This window comes from Eufriesea mexicana, unplaced genomic scaffold (genome assembly GCF_001483705.2).
Source record: "Eufriesea mexicana isolate 0111107269 unplaced genomic scaffold, ASM148370v2 scaffold17514, whole genome shotgun sequence".
In the NCBI taxonomy this organism is placed as follows: Eukaryota; Metazoa; Arthropoda; class Insecta; order Hymenoptera; family Apidae; genus Eufriesea; species Eufriesea mexicana.
Window position 1 is genome coordinate 229106 of NW_016924843.1, and position 20263 is coordinate 249368.

Below are 20263 nucleotides of genomic sequence, written 5' to 3' on the forward strand. Positions count from 1 at the left end.
TTCTAAGAAACTAAAAAGAAAAATCAACGTTGGAAATTTTTTGAAAAAGATATTCCTTCTTTTTCAGCCTTCTCAAGGTACACTGTTGGAGATTCCAGGCACAGCTTTAAATAACTACAAAAGAAATGAAAAAGAGGAATCGATTTTAATGGAATATTGGACATCTTTTTAATTAAAAGTCTGGACTTTTCTCTATTTTTAAGTGAGTATAAAAATACTGCAAGCATTAATTTTATATTCCATATTTTTAAAGATACTCAGTGAACATCTAAACTGTATTCCAGGTATTTCATTCTTTTGGACAAGTATTATTTAATTTTTAATCGCCCTTGGAAAGGAGTTTCTTGGTGTCTCAACATCAAGTGACAAGAAAACATGTTACATCGCAAGGGTATTAACATAACGATTAGAATTTAAAAATTCTTTCTCAGACATTTCATGTCCGGTTCGAATGCTAATATCCGCCTTACTCGAATAACGAGTTCATGCGTCATAAACCTTGGCCGAATCTGATTCGAAAATTTTCCAACAAGTTCTTCTTTTTAGTCGCTTATAAGGCAAAGTCATTCGCAAGGCTCATTAATTATTACTAGTAAATAGAATCGTGAAAGTTGCTTCGAATGTGTATAACGCAGCTCTATCTGTAAGCTACCTTTAGGCTAAGTCTGAATCACGGGTGATACATGAACTACTAGAAGGGTACTAATGCAATTGCACACAACACGTGAAAAAGATGAGTATGCTGTTTGTTACAGAATTTCGTTTCGAGATGCGGATGTTGAATTTCTTACAAAATCAGAGTGATACAATTCTTATTCGTTCTCTTTGTCAATGAGAATGATTTCATCTTTCCTCCTCAAAACGTACACCTAAAATCACCAAGTGGAGATTCCCTGTTCCTTGCCCCTTTCCTTCAAATCACAATTCAAACGAGAGAAGAAGAATTCTGCAAATAGATACTCCAATGCTATCAATTCATCCAACTATCATAATCAATGTAGGGAATGAATTTAGCCTAAAGTTTGACTCGTGCTCACAGTATTACACCATTATTCTCAATCTATTAACTCCTCAAATGCTGGAAACGCATTCATCTGGCCTACAGATACACGTACACACAGTGAAATATCACCACCATAGACAACAAACAAATTTAAGAAAAAAACTCTGCTTATCCCTAGTATCAAGAGGACCAGGAGTATCTTGGAACAGTCACCAGACCAAGCCTTCTCTCACAATCACCAAATAATCCCCACCAAATCATCCTCATTACCATCTGCATCTTCCAAACAGACCTCCCTCTTCACCGACCCATCCTCATCATTTTCATCCTTCAGACAAACTTCTTCACCAAACCATTCTCATCATCTGCATCTCCCAAACAAACCATGAATCATCTCCACCGTCTGATCATCTGCATCATTTGCATCTTCCAAATAGACCTCTTCACCGACCCATCCTCACCATTTTCACCTCTCAGACAAACTTCTTCATCAAACCATTCTCATCATCTGCATCTCCCAAACAGACCACGAATCATCTCCATCAAGTCAATCTGATCATCTGCATCTCCAAAAAACAGACTTCTCCACCAAGTCAACCTCCTGATCATCCTCATCTCCAAGAATCAGACTTCTCCTCCACTAAGTCATCCTTATTATCAGCATCATCCAAACAGCCATCTCTAAAACAGACCTCTGCGGCAAATGGAATCCTCTGCATCGTCATGTGAACTTACTATTATCTCGCCGAAAGGCTCGAAGTGCTTCCTAAGCTCGGACGCGGTGACGTCCTTCTCAAGGTTGCCGATGAAGAGGGTCCGCGTGGCCTTCGGATGGTACTCGTCGACCTCGGCCTCGTACGGCCTGAACTCGTTGTCCTCGACATCGTAACCCTGATAAGGGGCGACCTCGATCTTGCATCCGAAAAACAGCTTGTCGTGGGACACCTCGAGCGCCTTCTCCACGTCCTCCGGCTTCTTGAAGCAGACCAGGGCGTACCGGTCACCGGCCGCCCCCACGACCTTCACCCACGTCACTTTTCCGTGCTTTTTGTACTCGTGGAACAGGCCGTCCTTGAGGGAAGTGTCGCTGCTGCGTGCCGGCAAATTACGCACGCAGATAGCGAGCGGCCTGCGGTCCTCGGTGACGGCGGCATTTCCGGTGCGATGTGGCGAACTACCGGGCGAAGTACTGCCCCCGGAAGTGCTGCCGGCGGAACTACCGCTGCGGCTGCTGCTGCTACTACCGGAACGGCTACTGCCACTCGGCGAGCTGCTTCCGCTTCGCGATTTTCTGCGCTGTTTTTTGTGCTGTCGTAGCGCACCGCTGCTACTGCTGCCGCCACCTCCACCGCCGCCTAGTGGAATAACACGACGAATGTAATCTACACATGATATATTGCCATCGTTATTCCCTTGTGTCACTGTTGCTCCTCGTTGGTTCATACTTAAAACTAAATTTTGCCATCTTCAACTGTTGACGTGTCTCTTTCCCATAGCGTGCACTGTATTGCGTGAGGTAATACAACATTTGTTATTTGTTCATCTTATTTTACTGTACTATGATCATTTAAAATTTATTGGCGATTAATAGCAGTAGGGATGTTCGATCTCACGTCAGCAGTTGAAGATCAAGGACCTCTACGGGATGAGAATAGCACGTAGTAGAACGTCGACTATGCGAATTTTGATTATATGAAATTGTTAGAATATCCGAGTGCACAGTGAGCAAAATATAGGGCGTTCGAGGAAGAAGGCACAGTGTGTTTACATCCTCACGGCTGATTAACTTCGCCGACACTTCCCATGATCACAGGCAGAGAGCGCTATTGACCGAAGATGGCGACGAAAATCATCGGGTCACCGTTTTTGGACAATAGGCTCCACTGCTTGTCATCAAGAGAGGATCAGCAGAGTAGATCAACCGTGAGGATGTAAACACGCTATGCCTTCCTTCCTCGAACGCGCAATACGTGCATATAAATTGAAAAATTGAGACTGATAGTGAATTAGAAAATTTTGTACGTAACGTAGCTAGGTCTGGAGACTATTGTAACACCATTTGTGGATAGGTATGGATGAAAATATGACGTAATTCAATTTGTCTTCCAATTAATTGTCAACGTTCTACTGTTTAGGAAAACACGTATGGAAACTAGTCTCATCGCGTAGAGGGTCCTTTATGCAGCTGATCAGAGCTGCGATGCTCATGCAACCATGAACCATGCACCATGCACCACCCCTAATTCGTATTCCAGTTTTGCAGGGACGTGATTACACGTAAGCGTTCCTCTTTCTTGGCTTCCTTTTTTCCCTCGATTTTAATTAACGTTATTAAAAGGATTGTCATGCTTTGGATTATGCGGTGTTAGCGTTAACGAGCTGCTCTGGAACGCGAGCGTGTAAGAGTGCCCCTGTTTCGAGCGCAGCGTCGCGGTTCCCGCGCGAAAAGCGTGGCCAAGCGTGTACTGAAAAGCTGAGACGAGATCGGTATCGTGTGATCACATTGTGGAGAATGGAATTTAACCCTTTGCAATCTCGACGTACTACTTCGTTCGAGTTTACACTAATTTTTATACGCGAAACTGGACGTGTCTTAATTTAATTCGACGAAAGTACGTTTATGTGTACATGCATTATTTTCCGATCAAACTTTAAGTGGCGTTTCCAAGTGTGTTCTGTATTGTGAACCAGTTGGGATGAAGAGTCGAGTCCGATTTGGACTGCAAAGGTTAATCATGGTAGTGAATTTTTAAATGCAGATTATAGATAGCAGACTCCTCCATCTGTTGGATCGATTAGCTCCTGAAAACAGGAAGCATCGATTAGGTGCTTTGAGACTACAATTTAATCATTTTACATCCACTGTTGGGATTCTGTGCCATGGCGTTTAAAGTTGAAGTTTCCTCTTTTAATTAACATTATTTTGTCAATTAAACATAACCTATGTGCATAAATAAGAAGCTTTACTTCTATTTTTATTAACCGATTTAGTATCAGGGATTCAAAGAATTTTAGAAATTCTTGATGGATAGTGCCATGCGGTGTGACAGCGCAGCCTTCATTTGACTGCAAGTAATAGTTACTAGGCATAGTAATAGTTATTGGGCATAGTAATATTTACTAGACACAGTAATAGTTACTAGGCACAGTAATAGTTACTAGGCACAGTATTAGTTACTAGGCACAGTAATAGTTACTAGGCACAGTAATAGTTACTAGGCATAGTACTAGTTACTTTAATAAAAGTAAATGAACTAAAGCTTCTTATTTATGCACATGGTTTAGATTCAATTGAGAAAGAATAGTAATTAAAAGAGGAAATTATCATATGACTGACTTGGAATCGAGCCGTGAACTAAATGCCATGGCACATTTCAGCACAGCACCTTAACAGAGGGATCACGTTGTATGGCACTATAAGGTAAAAGCAACTAGGGTGTCTCAAAATTCACGCAGGATTTGAAGTTTGCGCCACTTGTGCGACAAAATGCTGCCAACGAAAAGAAAGAGACAGCGTGACAGTTGACAGTTCAGGATTACTGAAAATGGAGTGCTACGCGGAAGAGCAACGCGTCTTCACTGCTGACCAATTTTTACAATTTTTAATTCAAAAATGTTTTCTATCAAAATACACCTCGCGTGAATTTTGCGACACCCCTTATTACTATGCCTAGTAACTATTACTCGCTGTCAAAGAATGTAAGCGCAATCCGACGAGAATTTTGAAAAATCTCTGACACTGGAACGGTTAAACGAGTACGAAATATGGCGTTAATCAATTTGGCCCGTGAGCTGCTCATCTATAACACGACAGACAGTTCCGATAAATGTCACTCCGAGCTAAGACACGTCCCCGTGTGATCCATAAATACCCGTGCGCGCGTTTATCGAGGATTTAATAATAAACGGCTATCTAAAACACGATTAATTATCTCGTGAAGTGAAAAAAGAGCGTAAAACGAGTTGGGAATCCTGCCGGACCACGCTAGTCACGTGTCCTGGCGCGAGCAACCGCGCGCAGTTCTCCGCGTGTGCCCGCAGTCGCATGGAAACGCGGCCGCAAAAGGACCTGGCGCGTACGAAGAGCGCAGCAAGCGTGGCGAAAGAAGGAGAACAGAAAGAAGAAGCGCGGAGAGTGCACCTGCAGCAGAGGTGGACCCGTGGACGCAGACGCGGACGCAGACGCAAAAGCTGGAAGCGAAGGTGTGCACGCGAGCACCGACATCAGCAAAAGAGAGGTGGCTGTCGGTGCATCGGTACGTATAAGGGCAATTACCTTGCTCGTCCTGGTAGGCGTCGTTGTTGGCAGGCGAGGGTGGCGGCGGTGCGTTCCCGTACCTCGAGGTCGTCGACTCGTAGGCCGACCAAGAGGACGGCGGCAGGCTACCACGATGACGATCTAAGTGGGGCGGGGGCGGCGGCCCGGAGGCGTACGGTCCGGTTCTCGAGTAGAGCCGATCCCTCGCCCTGGTCGATGTCACGTGGTAAGAGCTGGCAGGAGGTGGACGGCCGCGGGGTATGTAGCCGACAGGATCACCGGGAGAAGGATCCGCCGGATGGCCGCCAACGACGACGCCACCGCCGCCGCCGCCGACGCCACCGACACCACCCCCGGATCCGACCCCTCGACTGCTTCGCTCGCTGCTGTAGAAACTGCCGTGGGAGCCACGTGACTCGAAGCCCTCGCCGCCTCTCTCTCGGTCTCTGTCCCTCTCTCGCTCCCTCTCCCGGTCCCTCTCCCTCTCCCGGTCCCTCTCTCTCTCCCGGTCTCTATCCCGGTCCCTGTCACGATCCCTGTCTCGCTCTCGGTCCCTCTCCCTCTCCCTCTCTCTCTCCCTCTCGCGGTCCCTCTCTCTGTCGTTAACGCTGCCACTGCCACCGCCACTGCCGCCACCGCTACTGCCGCCGCCGCCGCCGCCGCTGCCGATTCCGCTTCCGACGCCACTGCCTCCGTTAGCGGCTCCTCCGCCGCTGCCGCCGCCGCTGCTGCCACCGCCGCCGCCGCCGCTGACTCCGCTGCCAACGCTGCCACTGACGATGCCGGAACCGCCACCGCCGCCGCCTCCGACTCCGCTGACTCCTCCCCCGCTACCCCCGCCGGATCCATGATCCTCCGAACTTCTGCAACACGCCACGGTTTCGGTTAAAGTCTTCCACGGAAAGGTGCCATGGTATCGTGGGCTCTGCACAGGGGGTTTCGCGCGAGAAGAAGGTAATTAGGACAGGGTTGTCGCTTGGGGCTTCATGCGTGTGAGATTCGAGTATTCGCGTTTCCAGCGGGACGCGTGATGATGCTGTTGTCGCGCTTCGACGACGTGTAATGCAATTATCGGGGTGCGTTTTGGTGTCGGTGATGGGATACCATTTGGTTTTTCATCGAGAAATTTCAAATAAGTTGGAATGAGTTTCGTGATTGAGGTTATGGTTGCTACTTTTTGACGTGGCTTATGGGTGGTGGTATATTGTTATGTTGAAGATATGTTGTTCGCCATTTCGTATTCTTTTCTATGTATTTAATAATAATATTGTTGACTATGTTTGGTTTAGCTTTATTTTTGCTATGAGAAGGCAAATAAACTAACCTCTTTCTTTAGGAAGAATTTGTGCACTGTCGGTATCGCCTAGGTGGCGCCAGTGATGTATACGAGTTAAATGTATACGTATAATTTGTTAATAATATATAGTAACAATGTTGTAATATTATAAAGTTATTATATTGTATGTTACTATAAATGACAAATGAAATAAAAATTGGAAGACAAATTGTTATTAACGTATGATTTTCTCTTAGGGATTTTAGTCGTGTAATACTTTGTTCTATCGCTATAGTAAACTATGGTGACTAATACGGGTACCAAATATTTATAGGACGCAAATATGACTACTTCCTTGTTCAACGCGATTGTAAATTATTTCATGCTTCATAAACTCATCCTAATGACACAAAACCGAAACTGTACAAGGAATTTGAACTGAAACTCCCTCTAGATCTTTCCGCGCTAGTGACATCAATCATATCCCTGACACTTCTCGCACCAGGTGAATATTATCCCATGAAATTTGCGTAACCGTTGATCGCTTCGTTTCCTAATGTCAATATGTTTCAAACTTGGAAACTGAACGTCAATCTTAATGCTATTGAATTTGGAAGAAAAAACACTAGATATTATTTATTGTAAAAAAAGAAAGAAATATTATTTCCTGTATCTCCTTCTAATCATTTTTTAATTATCTAATATATAATAATTTCTCCAATTCTATATTCTAATTCTAGTACTTCTAATAATTCTAGTAATTTTAGTAACTTTAGTATTTCTAGTTACTTATTATATTCTAATTGCTTCTACTAGTACTATAATGTTTCAGTGTCCTGGATTATATTTCGTACCTATTTCATATACCGTTAATAAACAATAAATTATAGTAAACCTATAGATATTAGTAGAAAGGCGTTACTGTAAATAGTAAAAGAAAAAGAAACGAAGGAATGTTTTATCTCTTTCCCCACATAAGCGATGATCTGATTTCGGTTCCATTAAAAAGATACCTTTTTCTAGAAAAGAATCGTGATACATCTTTATTTCATTTTTGCAGCAATTGCAAAATTTCCTTTTCGAATAACTGTACCCCCATTGTGGAAAATCCAATACCATAGAAATTCTAACGGGAACGTAACACGAAGTGTATTTTGATTAAACGAACAGTCTGTAACGTGTAATTACTGCAGCAAATTTCTTATAAATAATGAATTACACTATGCAATTGTAATGCTTAAATTGCTGAATAAAAAATTACTTTTTCACCACTAGAGCATGTAAATTCCTTGCTAAATACGGTAGCGAACCCTCTAAATGTTAGTCCAATTTATTTCAACTTTCAAGGCTGTCACGAGATGGAGCTAAAATCGCAAAAACTAACTCCGCTTATTTTTCTGTTTATCCTGAAAATCATCACTTCTGGCTCTTACATCATTCACAGTTTCTGGGACTTTCTGGGGCACAAATAAAGAATATTCAATTTTCCCCTAATTTACAAAAATTCCAACTCATATTATCTTCCCAAAAATCATTTAATAAAAAAAGAATTACAAATGCAACCAATTCCCAAAAATCATACTGCAATAAAAATAAAAAATATTCAATTTCCCTATACATTTACCAAAATTCAAACTAGCAATATTTTCCCATAAATCATCTCATAAAACGCCAAATAAATAATCAATTACAAACAAAACGAATTCCCTAAAATAATTTTCCCTAGAACAATTTCTCTATACACTCATAAATTCCAGCTCATGCTACTTTCCTATCCACAAACTATATTCTAAAACAAACCAATTACCAATAGAACAAATTGCCTCAAATTATGAAACAGAAATAAGGAGTGTTCAATTTGCCTGCATATATAAAAATTCAAACTCCCGCCATTTTCGCAGAAATCATAACCTCAACGATCAAACAGAGATTCTCCGACAGCGATTCCCTAAAATTGCAGATCTGCTGAAAAGTTCATCAAGGATATAACACGCGACCTGTATCAGCAGCTCGTTCTCTCGGTCTAAAAAACTCGCAACTGCTGCTTTAAACGCTAGCACAGCTCTTCCTACATCTTTATCGGTCCGGTCATACTCATCGGGGTCAAAGTTCGAAAACGTGGCTCGTTATCACGGCTGCGTTGAAGTTCGTCGTGTATCTTACGCTCGTGCTCGAATGTGTTCCGCTGTGTGCACGTGCACATAGGTGGGCCGTAGTATGGCGTTCGAGACGTTAACGACATGCACGAAGCGTAATCGCGGCGAAGAATCAGCGGCCTTTCTCCCGACGCCTCCTCACGTTCATTCCGTTACCATACGGTCACCGGTGCGCTTATCTCCCACCTTCGCGAGAAACTTCGACCTGAATCTCTTTAAAGGCTGCATTACGCGTGGCCGTTTCTCGTTTCTCGAACGATCTTGTTTGCCTGCGAGAGGAACCAGGACGTTGCCATGCGAACCACCGCCACTGCTGGCTGCGCCAGTGAAATTTTCCGTTACCCAGACGACACCCTTTTTCTTTTCCTCTTATTTTTTATTTATACTCGCTTATTTCTACGTTTGCCTCTCTTTCTTCGTTCTTTCTCTTCCCCTCTTTATCTTATTCGGACCGTCTCTGTTCGATCGAACGGGAACCCTTTATTTCGGCTATCGGATATCTCGTATAGGTTAGGAACACAAATTGCTGCGGCTTTCTGCAAATTATGTTTAGACGTGGTTTAATTGTCGTGGAAATTCATTCGTAGTTTGTTTGTAAAACAGGATTATTTACGTATCGATTGAAAAAGTAACGGAATAAAGTAATAAAGTATGTAGAATGTAACTTAACCACAAAGCAGTGTCGATATTTTTTGGATAAAATAGTTAGTGTTAGTTTTGATATGAAAAACAATTCCGTTGATTTTCGTTTGCAAGTTCTTAATATTCTAAGAGTAATTGTGGAATTCTAAATTACTTGACGTTTTATTTGACATGTTAAGGCGCGACTTTGCACTGAAGAACGTGAGCGCCATCTATTGCAAGAATCCGATACTACTTATTGGCCAATTTAATAATAGTAATATGATTTACAATGTAATACAGGGCGGTATTATGAAATTTTATTAATACTACATGTTTTCTTTTTACAATACTAATTTATTTACTGCCCAGAAAAGATTATGTTATAGAGGATGTACATACTCTTGGAAGCCATTTTATGCACATAGTTTCATTCATTGTATATCTTTATCGTTAATTTATATTTGCCAGAGCCATGTTTTTACATTTTATTCTTAATTTTAAATTATAGTATACTTTAGTTCTATCGCAATAACTTATATTCTTTCATGAAAATAATTTTATAATTTCGTACATTTATGATTAAAACTTTTATTTAATCAACGTTTTCAACGCTCTTGCAACATCGACGATGTGCAATCGGTTCATTGTAGTTGTAATCGTTTGCGGAAAAAACACTATGTGCACAAATAAACCAACTGGTCCACCTTGAGCAATCTAACCTAAATGTATTTCATAAGATTTCTTACAAAGTCAATACAAGCGATGGTGAAATTTTATAATATCGAAATCGTTACATGCGATATAACCAACAAAATGAAAGTTAAAGAAAGCAGAAAAGAATTATATACAAATAATAAAAAATAAAATATACCATTGTTATTTAAAACTCATTTGCTACTCTGCAATTTCGTTATTAACATTAATTTCGTTTCTTCTTTAATAAAACAAAACTTCCAGCAGTGAATATTACCTATTAATTTTCAACAAAGTCCCTAGAATCAATTTACTAGCATCCTCTATACTTCTTTCATCACCTATGAACATTTCTTGCTTCTCACAATAAGACGTTTCATATTAAAAAATTTAATATATTAATTTAATATTTTAATAATCGATAATTAATCAAATTAAAATTCAGCGCGTTTCATTATTATTAAATCTACATATAATAGTAGCGTATAAAATTAGTAAGTCTTCGAAATGGAAAAAGAAGAGGAATAAAACTCTTTTATTCTCCATGAATAACGCAGATTTATTTGCGGAATAAAAATTGATGGAATTAATTAATGCAGGTAGTCGTACCTAACCTCAAAACGGGGGAAAAAAGTACCACGAGTTCCTCTCGTTGGGAGCAAAAAATTTCTAACAGATGTTTACAAAGATGGGAGAGATAAGGTGAATCGACGACGATCGTTTAATTGTCGCGTAATCTCACTCCGGATAGCAATACTTTCCGTAACACGTAAACAAGCTTAAACGCAGCACAACGTTTAATGGCGTTTTCGTGACACGAAGATCGAGGATAAACTTCGTATCCTTTCGTTCGACCTCGCGCCTGAGAAACGGCGATGGACTTTTTTTGTTCGAGGGAACGAGGGAAAGAAGTGGGGGAAGAAGTGTACGATCAGTGTAGAAAAACATCTGCAAGCAAACGCAAGTCATCGGTTCGCGTACGAAGGACAAAACGATATACGGTATCAGTCACGCGACCGATGGTAATTCGATATCGTCGACGTGGATTGCGCAGAAGAAACACGCGTCTTCGAAAAAGTCCACTCTCGCCGACGAACCGACCGTTGTTCAGGATTACTTCGGTTTATCGATTCGACCTCTTTATTTAGAAGTTCGCGCTCGAACAGTCGCAGATAAAGCGAAGGGAAAAGGGAGGGAAGGAATCTTGCATCATCGTAAACTTATTAAGATTAACGTCTGTGCCAAACGTGATAATGTCATTGCTATCGATTCGAGCGGGGCTTATCGCAGATAAGGGGCTGGAAAAAAATTTCTACACGGCAATTTTCGTTCGTAATGTTATTAAGCCTCTATACGTGATATAAAACCGATAGATACGAGGTATTTTTTGTCACACGCGAAGCGAGACGCGTGCAATCGTAGGATTAATCTGTATGTCGTTTACTTTCTTCCTGTCAACTGTACATGCGAAGTTTTCTGCATATCAATGTTTACCCTCGGAAAGCACAACGCTGTTTCTTTGTTATGACGGACAACGTGTTTGATTTCCTAGAATCCCGCGTTCAATTTTGTCATAAAATGCTAGTTGGCATGTGCGGTATGGCTGCCGATAAGATATTTTCAGGGTCGTATTAATGTGTTTATGTACGTTCACTGATAGTGGAGACAGTGAAATTAGTAATTCCACACGAAGTAGTTTCGTGTTGCTTATTACTAAACTCACGCTTCACGGGCCGCGTGTAACGATTAATGGGAATGCAATATTGGCAACACTGATACAGATGTCGTTGTCGGCGGCTTAATTGGGCCAATCAAATTTTTCCTGTATAACGATCAGCTCATTAAAACGGGGCAGATCAAAAAGAAATTACACCACGCACTTTATTCCTGTATGCACACCCATATAAATGACTCATATGCAAATTGTAAACCTCGTTATCAATTCGTAGACCTTAAACAATGATGACATCATTAAGACGATACTACTGCCACTTCTATTTATTCGGTAATTGTCACAATAAGCTGACTAATTAAATACCTATTTAATAAACATCAAAGAAAGGTCGGAATATTGTTTCCATGTATGGTTCATGCCTGGTGTGCAATCTTCGTCGGCACTGATATCTAAAATATTTTTTAACCTAGTGTTACGTTCCTCATTTTTGAATAATTATGTAATATAACATTCGTATATGGACCTACGTATACAAGCCAACAATTTATAAAATAATAAAATTGTTATCATCAAAAGTTTTTATTTAACACATGCCTTTTTCTAAAAATGATCAAAAGTTCCCAAGTGTTTTAATATTTATTGTATCGAGTTCAATTAAAATGTATAATCACATATCACTGTATAGTCATTTTCTCTTTTATAATCGCATTACTTCAAATGTAAATAAAAATTGACGCCACAATAACATTCTAAATTATACTTCGATTGTGAAAAAATATAATAGTTTTCAATCGAATATAAGTTCCTATTTTCAAAACAATTGCTATTCTTTCGACTCACAGGGTTCGTGGTCTTCGTACTACGTTACTGACAGTCGAAGCAGTCTCCCCTCCGTCTCGGTTCACAGCCACTCGCGCGTTAATGCGCGCGCGCAGCTCCTCGGACGTGGCAACATCGCGAACGACCACGTCGTCACGGTCACCTGACTTTTCGTGGAAACGCGACGCTGCCGTGCTCGCGGATAAGGTATGCGACGAATGTTGGTAGAGCACATTGCCTATATTTTGCTCTCAAGAGTCTCGATAGAACGGTGAATTCGAGAATACAAAGGTTCAATGAAAGAGGCAAACGGGGACACAAAAAGCTCTACCTCTCTGTTCACGGACGACCAACGGAGAAAGTACGAAATCTTTTTCTTGCAATGCCGTACGCAGTAACGTGATTCTTCGAGGGCTGAGACGCGCACGGCGACCGGAATAGCCGGGACACGCCGTATATATCACGTGGCCTGGTAAAACAAGTGCGTGGCAGAAACGTTTTGACGAGTGGCACCGTCGTGAATATGGATTACGATCGAAACGCGTCAATGTGCCAGCGAACAATAATACGATAGCTGGTCTCCGTTGATCGATTATCGGTCGGTTTATTTCCACGAACGCGATATTTCGTGTCGTGTGCGACTGTGGTTCGTGACGACCGATATCGGCATAATTGTATTATACGTGGTATTGTACGCTAGTCGCTGAGAAACATGAATACAATCAGCTATACTAAAAACCAGGCAGAAAATACAAGCTTCGCCGATATTATATTAAAGCGTTAATTAGGTTATGGCTGCGGACGCCGGTAAATTGTTCTCCTTCTCGGTAGCGAAAATTGTTGAAGCGAGTTTGTTGCACCGTTTCGAAGGTGAACACAGCGAATATATATGCACACACATAGAAACTCGAGGCCATTTCAAGAATTCCACTGATTTATGAAACTCATTATTAAACGAACGAGATAAATTTTATCGCGCTCCTTCCTTTGTCCTTTGCTAGTTTAATGCGTGTCCACGACGGCTCGTTTCAATTTCATTCAAATTCATTCCGTACGCGTGTGAGTATACCTTGCAAGTGGTACTAAAAGCGGGAGAATATTTTATTGAATTATTAAAAATGTTCGATTCGGCTCGCTACGTGGCGTGACGGAACGTCAATAAGGTCCCTCCATGTTGGAAAATGAATGCAAGGACAATTCAGGAAATTAAACTCTCTATCGATTATAGACGTTTAACGGTATTTCTTGTCTTCTACTGTAAAAGTGTTAAGTAAGTTTCACTCAAAATTTTCACAAATCTTTCATTATTACCACAATAACTCTCTATGGAAATTATTGATTAAACTTTTATCAAAAATTTTCTTTCTTTAGGATACATAACCTAATTCGATGTCCTATGATTATTATTCAAAATTCAATTACTGTGATTTATAACTAAAATTTCAAAAGAAATAAATGATAAAATCAAGGCAAATGGTATACTTTCTAAGTTTTTCGATTAAAGAAATTGCTGACATGCGTCACTGGCATTCTAGTCGAAATAAAAGTGAACATTATAAAACACAACGTGATGTCAACCTTGACCGTAACATTGCAAGAGGTTAAGATACGACAATATTCTTGTAGAATTGCTATTTCCATTGCTGTGTCCAATTTTCAAGTAGATCTATAAACGTTGCAGAAGGAGCTTGAAGAGAATTATATAAATGATCTACACGTGGAACGTTGATAGTCAATAAACTCACGCACCTGAGAATTCGTGTTTCTTACAGTCGATATATTTAATCACTTCTCGATAATACAGCGATCTCATAGCAATCTAATATTTGTATTCAGTACAAAGAGATAAGAGAAATTTCCAGTCAGTCCTATTTGATTAAAATTTTTATCATTTTTCATCTAGTTCCTTTATATTTTTCAAACAATAATATCCAATGCATCTTTTCAAATAAGAAGCTTTTATAATATAATAAAAGTTATGAAGAAGCATATGAAGCTAATAATAATTCCATTTCATGATAATTTCTTATCTTTTTCTAAAATTCAGCTGTACCAAACATTCACAGCTATATTACATATATAGTTACCTGAAGTAAATAATGATTCTCTCTTAAGTAATAATTCTGTTACTTCATTTTTTGTAACATTAAGGTATTTACAATCTCATTTTGATTTTACAAATTCCATTTCTTCTTTTATATGTTAAAAATCTGATACCTTCAATGCATTTTTTACAGCATTATTATTTTACAAAGACATACAGAGATATATCTAATATTTTAGCAGTTTATGGTTTGATACACTATGTTTCACTGCGTTATGCAAGGTATTACATAAAACTATATATATGCAAAAGATGATTGTATATATTGATAAATGAACACGGCAACAACGCATAAATCCAACAATAGTAGCAAGCCACAAAATGAAGGGATGCGGCGCGAGATTAGAATGGACACAGAATTGTAATGAATACGCGCAGACTGTACGTGAATTTTGTTAGGAGAAAGAGATAATGGAACAGCCGTTCGTCCGTAACGACATTTCAATGTCGTTTTACCTGCTTCCTGTGACGTGCGATTTAATTAATTCTCGTGACGTGACTCATCGCAAAAACCAACATTTATATGTGTCATTTTAACAGCCAAAATATTCAATTGTTTTAACTTCGTACTTTTTGCAATTCAAACAGAAATGCAGGCTTAGACCTTTATGTAGAACGTATACTTTTACATTTTATAACGCAAGCAAATAGCGCAACACGATATATGATTCAAATTAATATTTATGCTGCATTTGGACAGGCCATAATATATGGGAAAGTTCAACAAACATGCTACATTTATGATGGTATTAAAATAGTTAATATTTATGAGATCTACGGAATGGCCTTTCCTTCATTTTGTTCGCTGCTATAACCATTGGTTATTAGCTTAGGTTCAATGGAAAAAGATATATATATATATATATAATGATGAGCTAGACAATATGCTAGTTTCTTAGTTTCATTAAGGATATCATTTTCACTGTAATTTCTCCTAATTCATTACAAATAACACGTGTATAACAACCCACAAATGACTAAAAGAAATTAACCTTAAATAATTCACAATACCAATTATAATCAAACATAAATACTAGTTCAAAGATCATGATGGAGAGTACAATAACCTAAGAATGCAAAAATAAGAACTGCTACTTGTTAAATACTAGTTCAGAGTATGTTAACTACATTCACACAATAAAGACCTAACACCATCTATACCATAACTGGAATTTTGTTTGTTTTCCAGGAAAAAATTACCACTACTGAGTTGAAAACTATATTATAAAGAATTGTGAAGGGTTGATTCATTTTAGATAAAATGATGTGAAACTCACCCGTGCGAGGGAAACCTGTGCTGAAGATGCTGTGGTTCGTAGTACTGTGTGGTAAGGGCTCGTTCGTCCAGGGTATGCTCAGTCGCGTGGGCCTTCGCTGCGGACTTGATATCCATGAACGCCACCGTCGCGGAGGCACCCCCGGTGCTGCCTGAGGAACCGCTGCCCCCGCCACTACCACCGCTGCCAGAACTGGAACCGGAACCACCCTCGTTACCTTCTCCGAGGGAACCACCGGAACCTCCATCCACGGGGCACTCTTCGCCCCGCGGCAGCAGCTTGACGCTCTGCACGCGTCCATACCTGCATACAAACATTTAAGATAACGTTATTTATTTAGTCAGTGACAGCCATTTTGATTGCGAAATTTAAACGAAAATATCATATACCAAGAATTCGGATAAGTTTTGCTAGTATGAGCTTAAAAGTAGAACCTAACTTTCAAGCGTGATGAAATACGATGAAATACGTTTTAGTAACGGTATATCTGCTTTGACATTAAATAGAAAAGTAAACATTTCATTTCGGGAAAATTGTATTTTGAGAAACATTGTACTGTAGATATAGTTTTAACGATATAGCAACGTTTGTACAGTTTGTGACCACAGCTGATACTAAAGAGAGGTTAGAGAGGTTAGATCAACCGTGGATGTAAAGATGTATAGAAGTGCTACAAGTTTAGGTATTAAAGTGCAATTCGCGAATGTATCGATAATACGAGTTTTTACAAACATTGTAGTTTCTAAAATATGACACTATTGTACGGTAATTACGACAATAGCACAAAAGAGATTTTTATTAGGATCGTTTAAGATTTCGAAGAAAAGATACGATTGCTCGTAATCCTCTGTCCCTAGAAAGCTCTTCCTTTCTCCCTCGATACCTGACGCGAGCACAGGAAATTAAGTCGTGGAAAGAGAAAGAAAGGTAAATATGATAAGAATGGCGAGATGAAAAGAAACTAAAATCAAAGAGTCTCCTCTCGCAACATTTAGAGATCTGCATGGGTAAAAAGTCTTTGCGGATGTTTTGTCGAATTGTTCGGGTCAAGCAGCTTGACCTACAAGGCGATACACGTTGAAGCCAGCGAAAAAGTAAAAACATGTCGAATTCGTAAGTACAGTTTTACATAAACACCAATTTTCTTTAATAACTGAAATTCACGATACACGGCGCGTCCGAATTCAACACAATTGCATAACGGCAAAATTATGGATAACTGCAAAGGAGTTTCGAGGTTAGGTTATATTTTCCACCGAATTCGATACACGAATATATTTATTTTGAAAAATAACAGGATACACATCGTGTATTTTAGATAATCGCAATTTCGAATCAGTAGGCTTAAAGAAACCGCGTTTTGTTTTCACCTTATAGAGAACGGAGATATTGAATTTCGGCGAAATTAAAGAAAACAAAGAGCCAAAGTTGTTTCTGGCACACCCTATGTACAGAAAAGCTCGACAGTAGTAGAAACGGACTTACTAGGTGAGGTAGGGTAACTGGTGAAGAGTGGGGAGACGAGCATCTTGATAGGTCGATCCAGAGAAGAATATTACGCGCAAGCGCAAAGACTCCAACGGTTTCGGAGTATCTCGGGGAGTTGTTCGTCTAATCTCGCGTGAGTCGCACGTATTTCCTTGTGCGTTCTTCCGAAGAAAGCCTTTGTTTTTTTCTCCCGGACCATACACGCAGCTTCTACTACTTGTATCAACGGAAAATGCATATCACAATAATCCGTTGTTTGTTCTTCACGCTCATAGGCGTCAGTAATAACGCGAGAGAGAAAATGCGCGAGAATTGAGCGGCACATCTTGGACACTATAGTTCGTTTGGATTAACTGCGCAAAGTATTTACTAGACCGTTACGAAATCGAGGAACGGTGAATATATATTTTTCCGAACGGAAATACCAAAGGACTCTGATTTTTCGTACTATCCGAGCACTTTTTATATCGTGATAATGTCGGATCGTTTCGAATGGGGCGTGGTCGGTCACTCTTCCATATGCGTGTGATTCGACGGCGAGAAAAGGGCATGCGACGAACATTTTATATAACGGATTTTTATCATTCTTATTTTAAACGTTTCGAAAATTCGTTCGACGTGTTTGTACAGGTTGAATCGTGTGTAATAAAAAAGGTTACTTCGCTTCAGGACTTGTAAAAATGATCTCTGAATCGTCAGGGACTAATTTCCGGATTTATTTCAATTTTCATATGGAGAAAATAAAGGTGGAAGAGAAACTAGTAAAAAATGAGTTCTCTAGTATAGCAACGTACACGTTTGGAAGATTGTTCTTACAAAATGGCAGCCGCAGAGCAGCGAGGTGCCGCTTGCAAACGACCCTCGGGGACTAGTCATTCCTATCCCATATTTCGCGTATCCATTCTTTAAAATGTAATAGCGATCGATAATAAACGTTCTTCCTATGGATATTCGCGAATTATTTAACGGTGTGATGTGTGGAGTGTTATTTCGAAATTTCGTTTCTTCGTCGCAGTATCAAACGAATCGTTATGGGTGCAATTCTATTGACAATAAAGTGGACAGAAAGAAAGAGAAACGTATCAGTGAATATAAGCGAGAAAGAAGGATCGATACATTAATTCGCAATATCATTATCGGGCGTCATTCTGCGTGACATTTTACGAAAGAGAACCGATCGCGGTCTGTGCGTCGTGTCTGCAAGACTTCCATCCCACCCAGTTACATTCGGTTCCCCCTCTTGTTTTCTTCTCCTACACATTCTCGCGCAAGAAACGGATGCGCGCGCATGTATGCGCACACAATCGCGAGAAGCAGCACTGAAAAGTCCCTCTCGCGCGCGCACGCACACCACGGTAAACGTCCTTTTCTTTGACACACATGAGTGAAAGCGGGTGAGAGGGGAGTGACGAGAGGAGAAGAAATAAGATAGAAGGCCAGAGGAGGAGGAAGGGGGAGAAGCAAGTGCCACGGTGGCTGGCTGGCTGGCTGGCTGGCTGGCTAGCGAGCCGCAAACCGTATCCATATTCTCCTCCAGAATCCCCGCTCGCGTTGTGCTTGTCGAGGAATTTTACTTCGGCAGACTCGCTCCCAGTCTCGATTCCTCCGTTTCTTCTCTCCGTTGCTGCCGAAGTATGGCGAGAGTTCTATGTGAAAACATTAGCATGACTTTCCATAAATTTCAAGTCTCTAGGTCAGAGTCATATTTTCCGTTAATATCGATATGGTACACACGACTCTGGAAAACACCGATAAACCATATCTGACTAAAGATATTCGAACAGGTCTACGAATGGAATATACGTATCCACCGTGCTCAGGGAAATAGTGATAAATCTGTAGAATGCTCGCAGTGTGTGATGTTCTTCGATTGTCCAATTACAAATGGCGATGAAAAGTCCTATTTTTATTAATTATGGTGAAACTTTCTGGCATCGAGATTTCTTCGATCGAGGATAATTTAGAGAGGATAATATCGTTATTCGTAGACGTACAAGTGCTTCGTCACGTGTATGTTGAGAAACAAGGCACCTTTGAGAAACTGAATCTCATGATCCAGCGTAGTGGCATCTATCTACTCGGACGATCGTTTGTCTTTCTACGTTTGAAATGGGAGACGTACAGGAAATCAATACATCGGCCCACGGTTAAGAGTCCTAGGTTCTGTGTATGTGTGTGTGTACGCGTGAGCATGAAAGAAAAAGAGAAAAGACGTCGGAAAAATTCTCCGTTTATACAAATCAATTAATGTGTTAGAATACATTTTATTCGTCACCTGCTACGTGTCGCAAAAAAGAAAAAAAAAGCAAAAAAAAAATGGAGGGACAAGCCATTTTCTTAACTCGCAGGATCCCATAACGTTCGTTGATCACGAACTTTCATCGCTGGAAATTCAGCGTGAACGCCCTGTGTTACGTAAACGTCGCCTTAAAATTTACTATACGTTGGTAACATGTAATATACTCTCTTCGCGTTCCACACGCATATGAGACTTAATTTATCAATAAACAATAAGTATTTTCGTAAATAACCAGAAAGTTAGTATAGGGAATATACGGTGGAAGAAAAGCAGGTCTATAGGTAGGAATTCTTTATATTTCGCCAGATCTCGGAATTCCAAGCTCCATGAGTGTGTCGATCTAACAATACACAGAGGTTCTACGATTCCACGAAGAACGGCACGAATAAAAAGGAATACAATGCAGAACGACCACTACAGGATAACAACAAAGAAAGAAGGCTTTTGTTCCTCGACTTTTTCCCGTTCCCCTTCTTACCTCCTCGTGATTCTGCCTTGGGTCTAACCGAATCGAATAAAAAAGCTACCACTACTACTACTATTGCGAACATGTGGTATCTCGTCGGAAATTTCTCTGAGAGATTAAAATCT

The 20263-nt window shown here is 40.3% G+C and overlaps 1 protein-coding gene across 1 annotated transcript in view; it reads right to left on the reverse strand.

The window, feature by feature from the left end:
• LOC108554157 (protein split ends) overlaps window positions 1-16187 on the reverse strand; it is a 35462-nt gene extending 19275 nt beyond the window's left edge. The window contains 3 exon segments of the mRNA XM_017909339.1: window positions 1739-2385; window positions 5280-6124; window positions 15886-16187. Coding sequence (XP_017764828.1) covers window positions 1739-2385; window positions 5280-6124; window positions 15886-16001 — 1608 coding nt within the window. The 5' untranslated portion in view covers window positions 16002-16187.
• Window positions 16188-20263: the final 4076 nt, after the last annotated feature.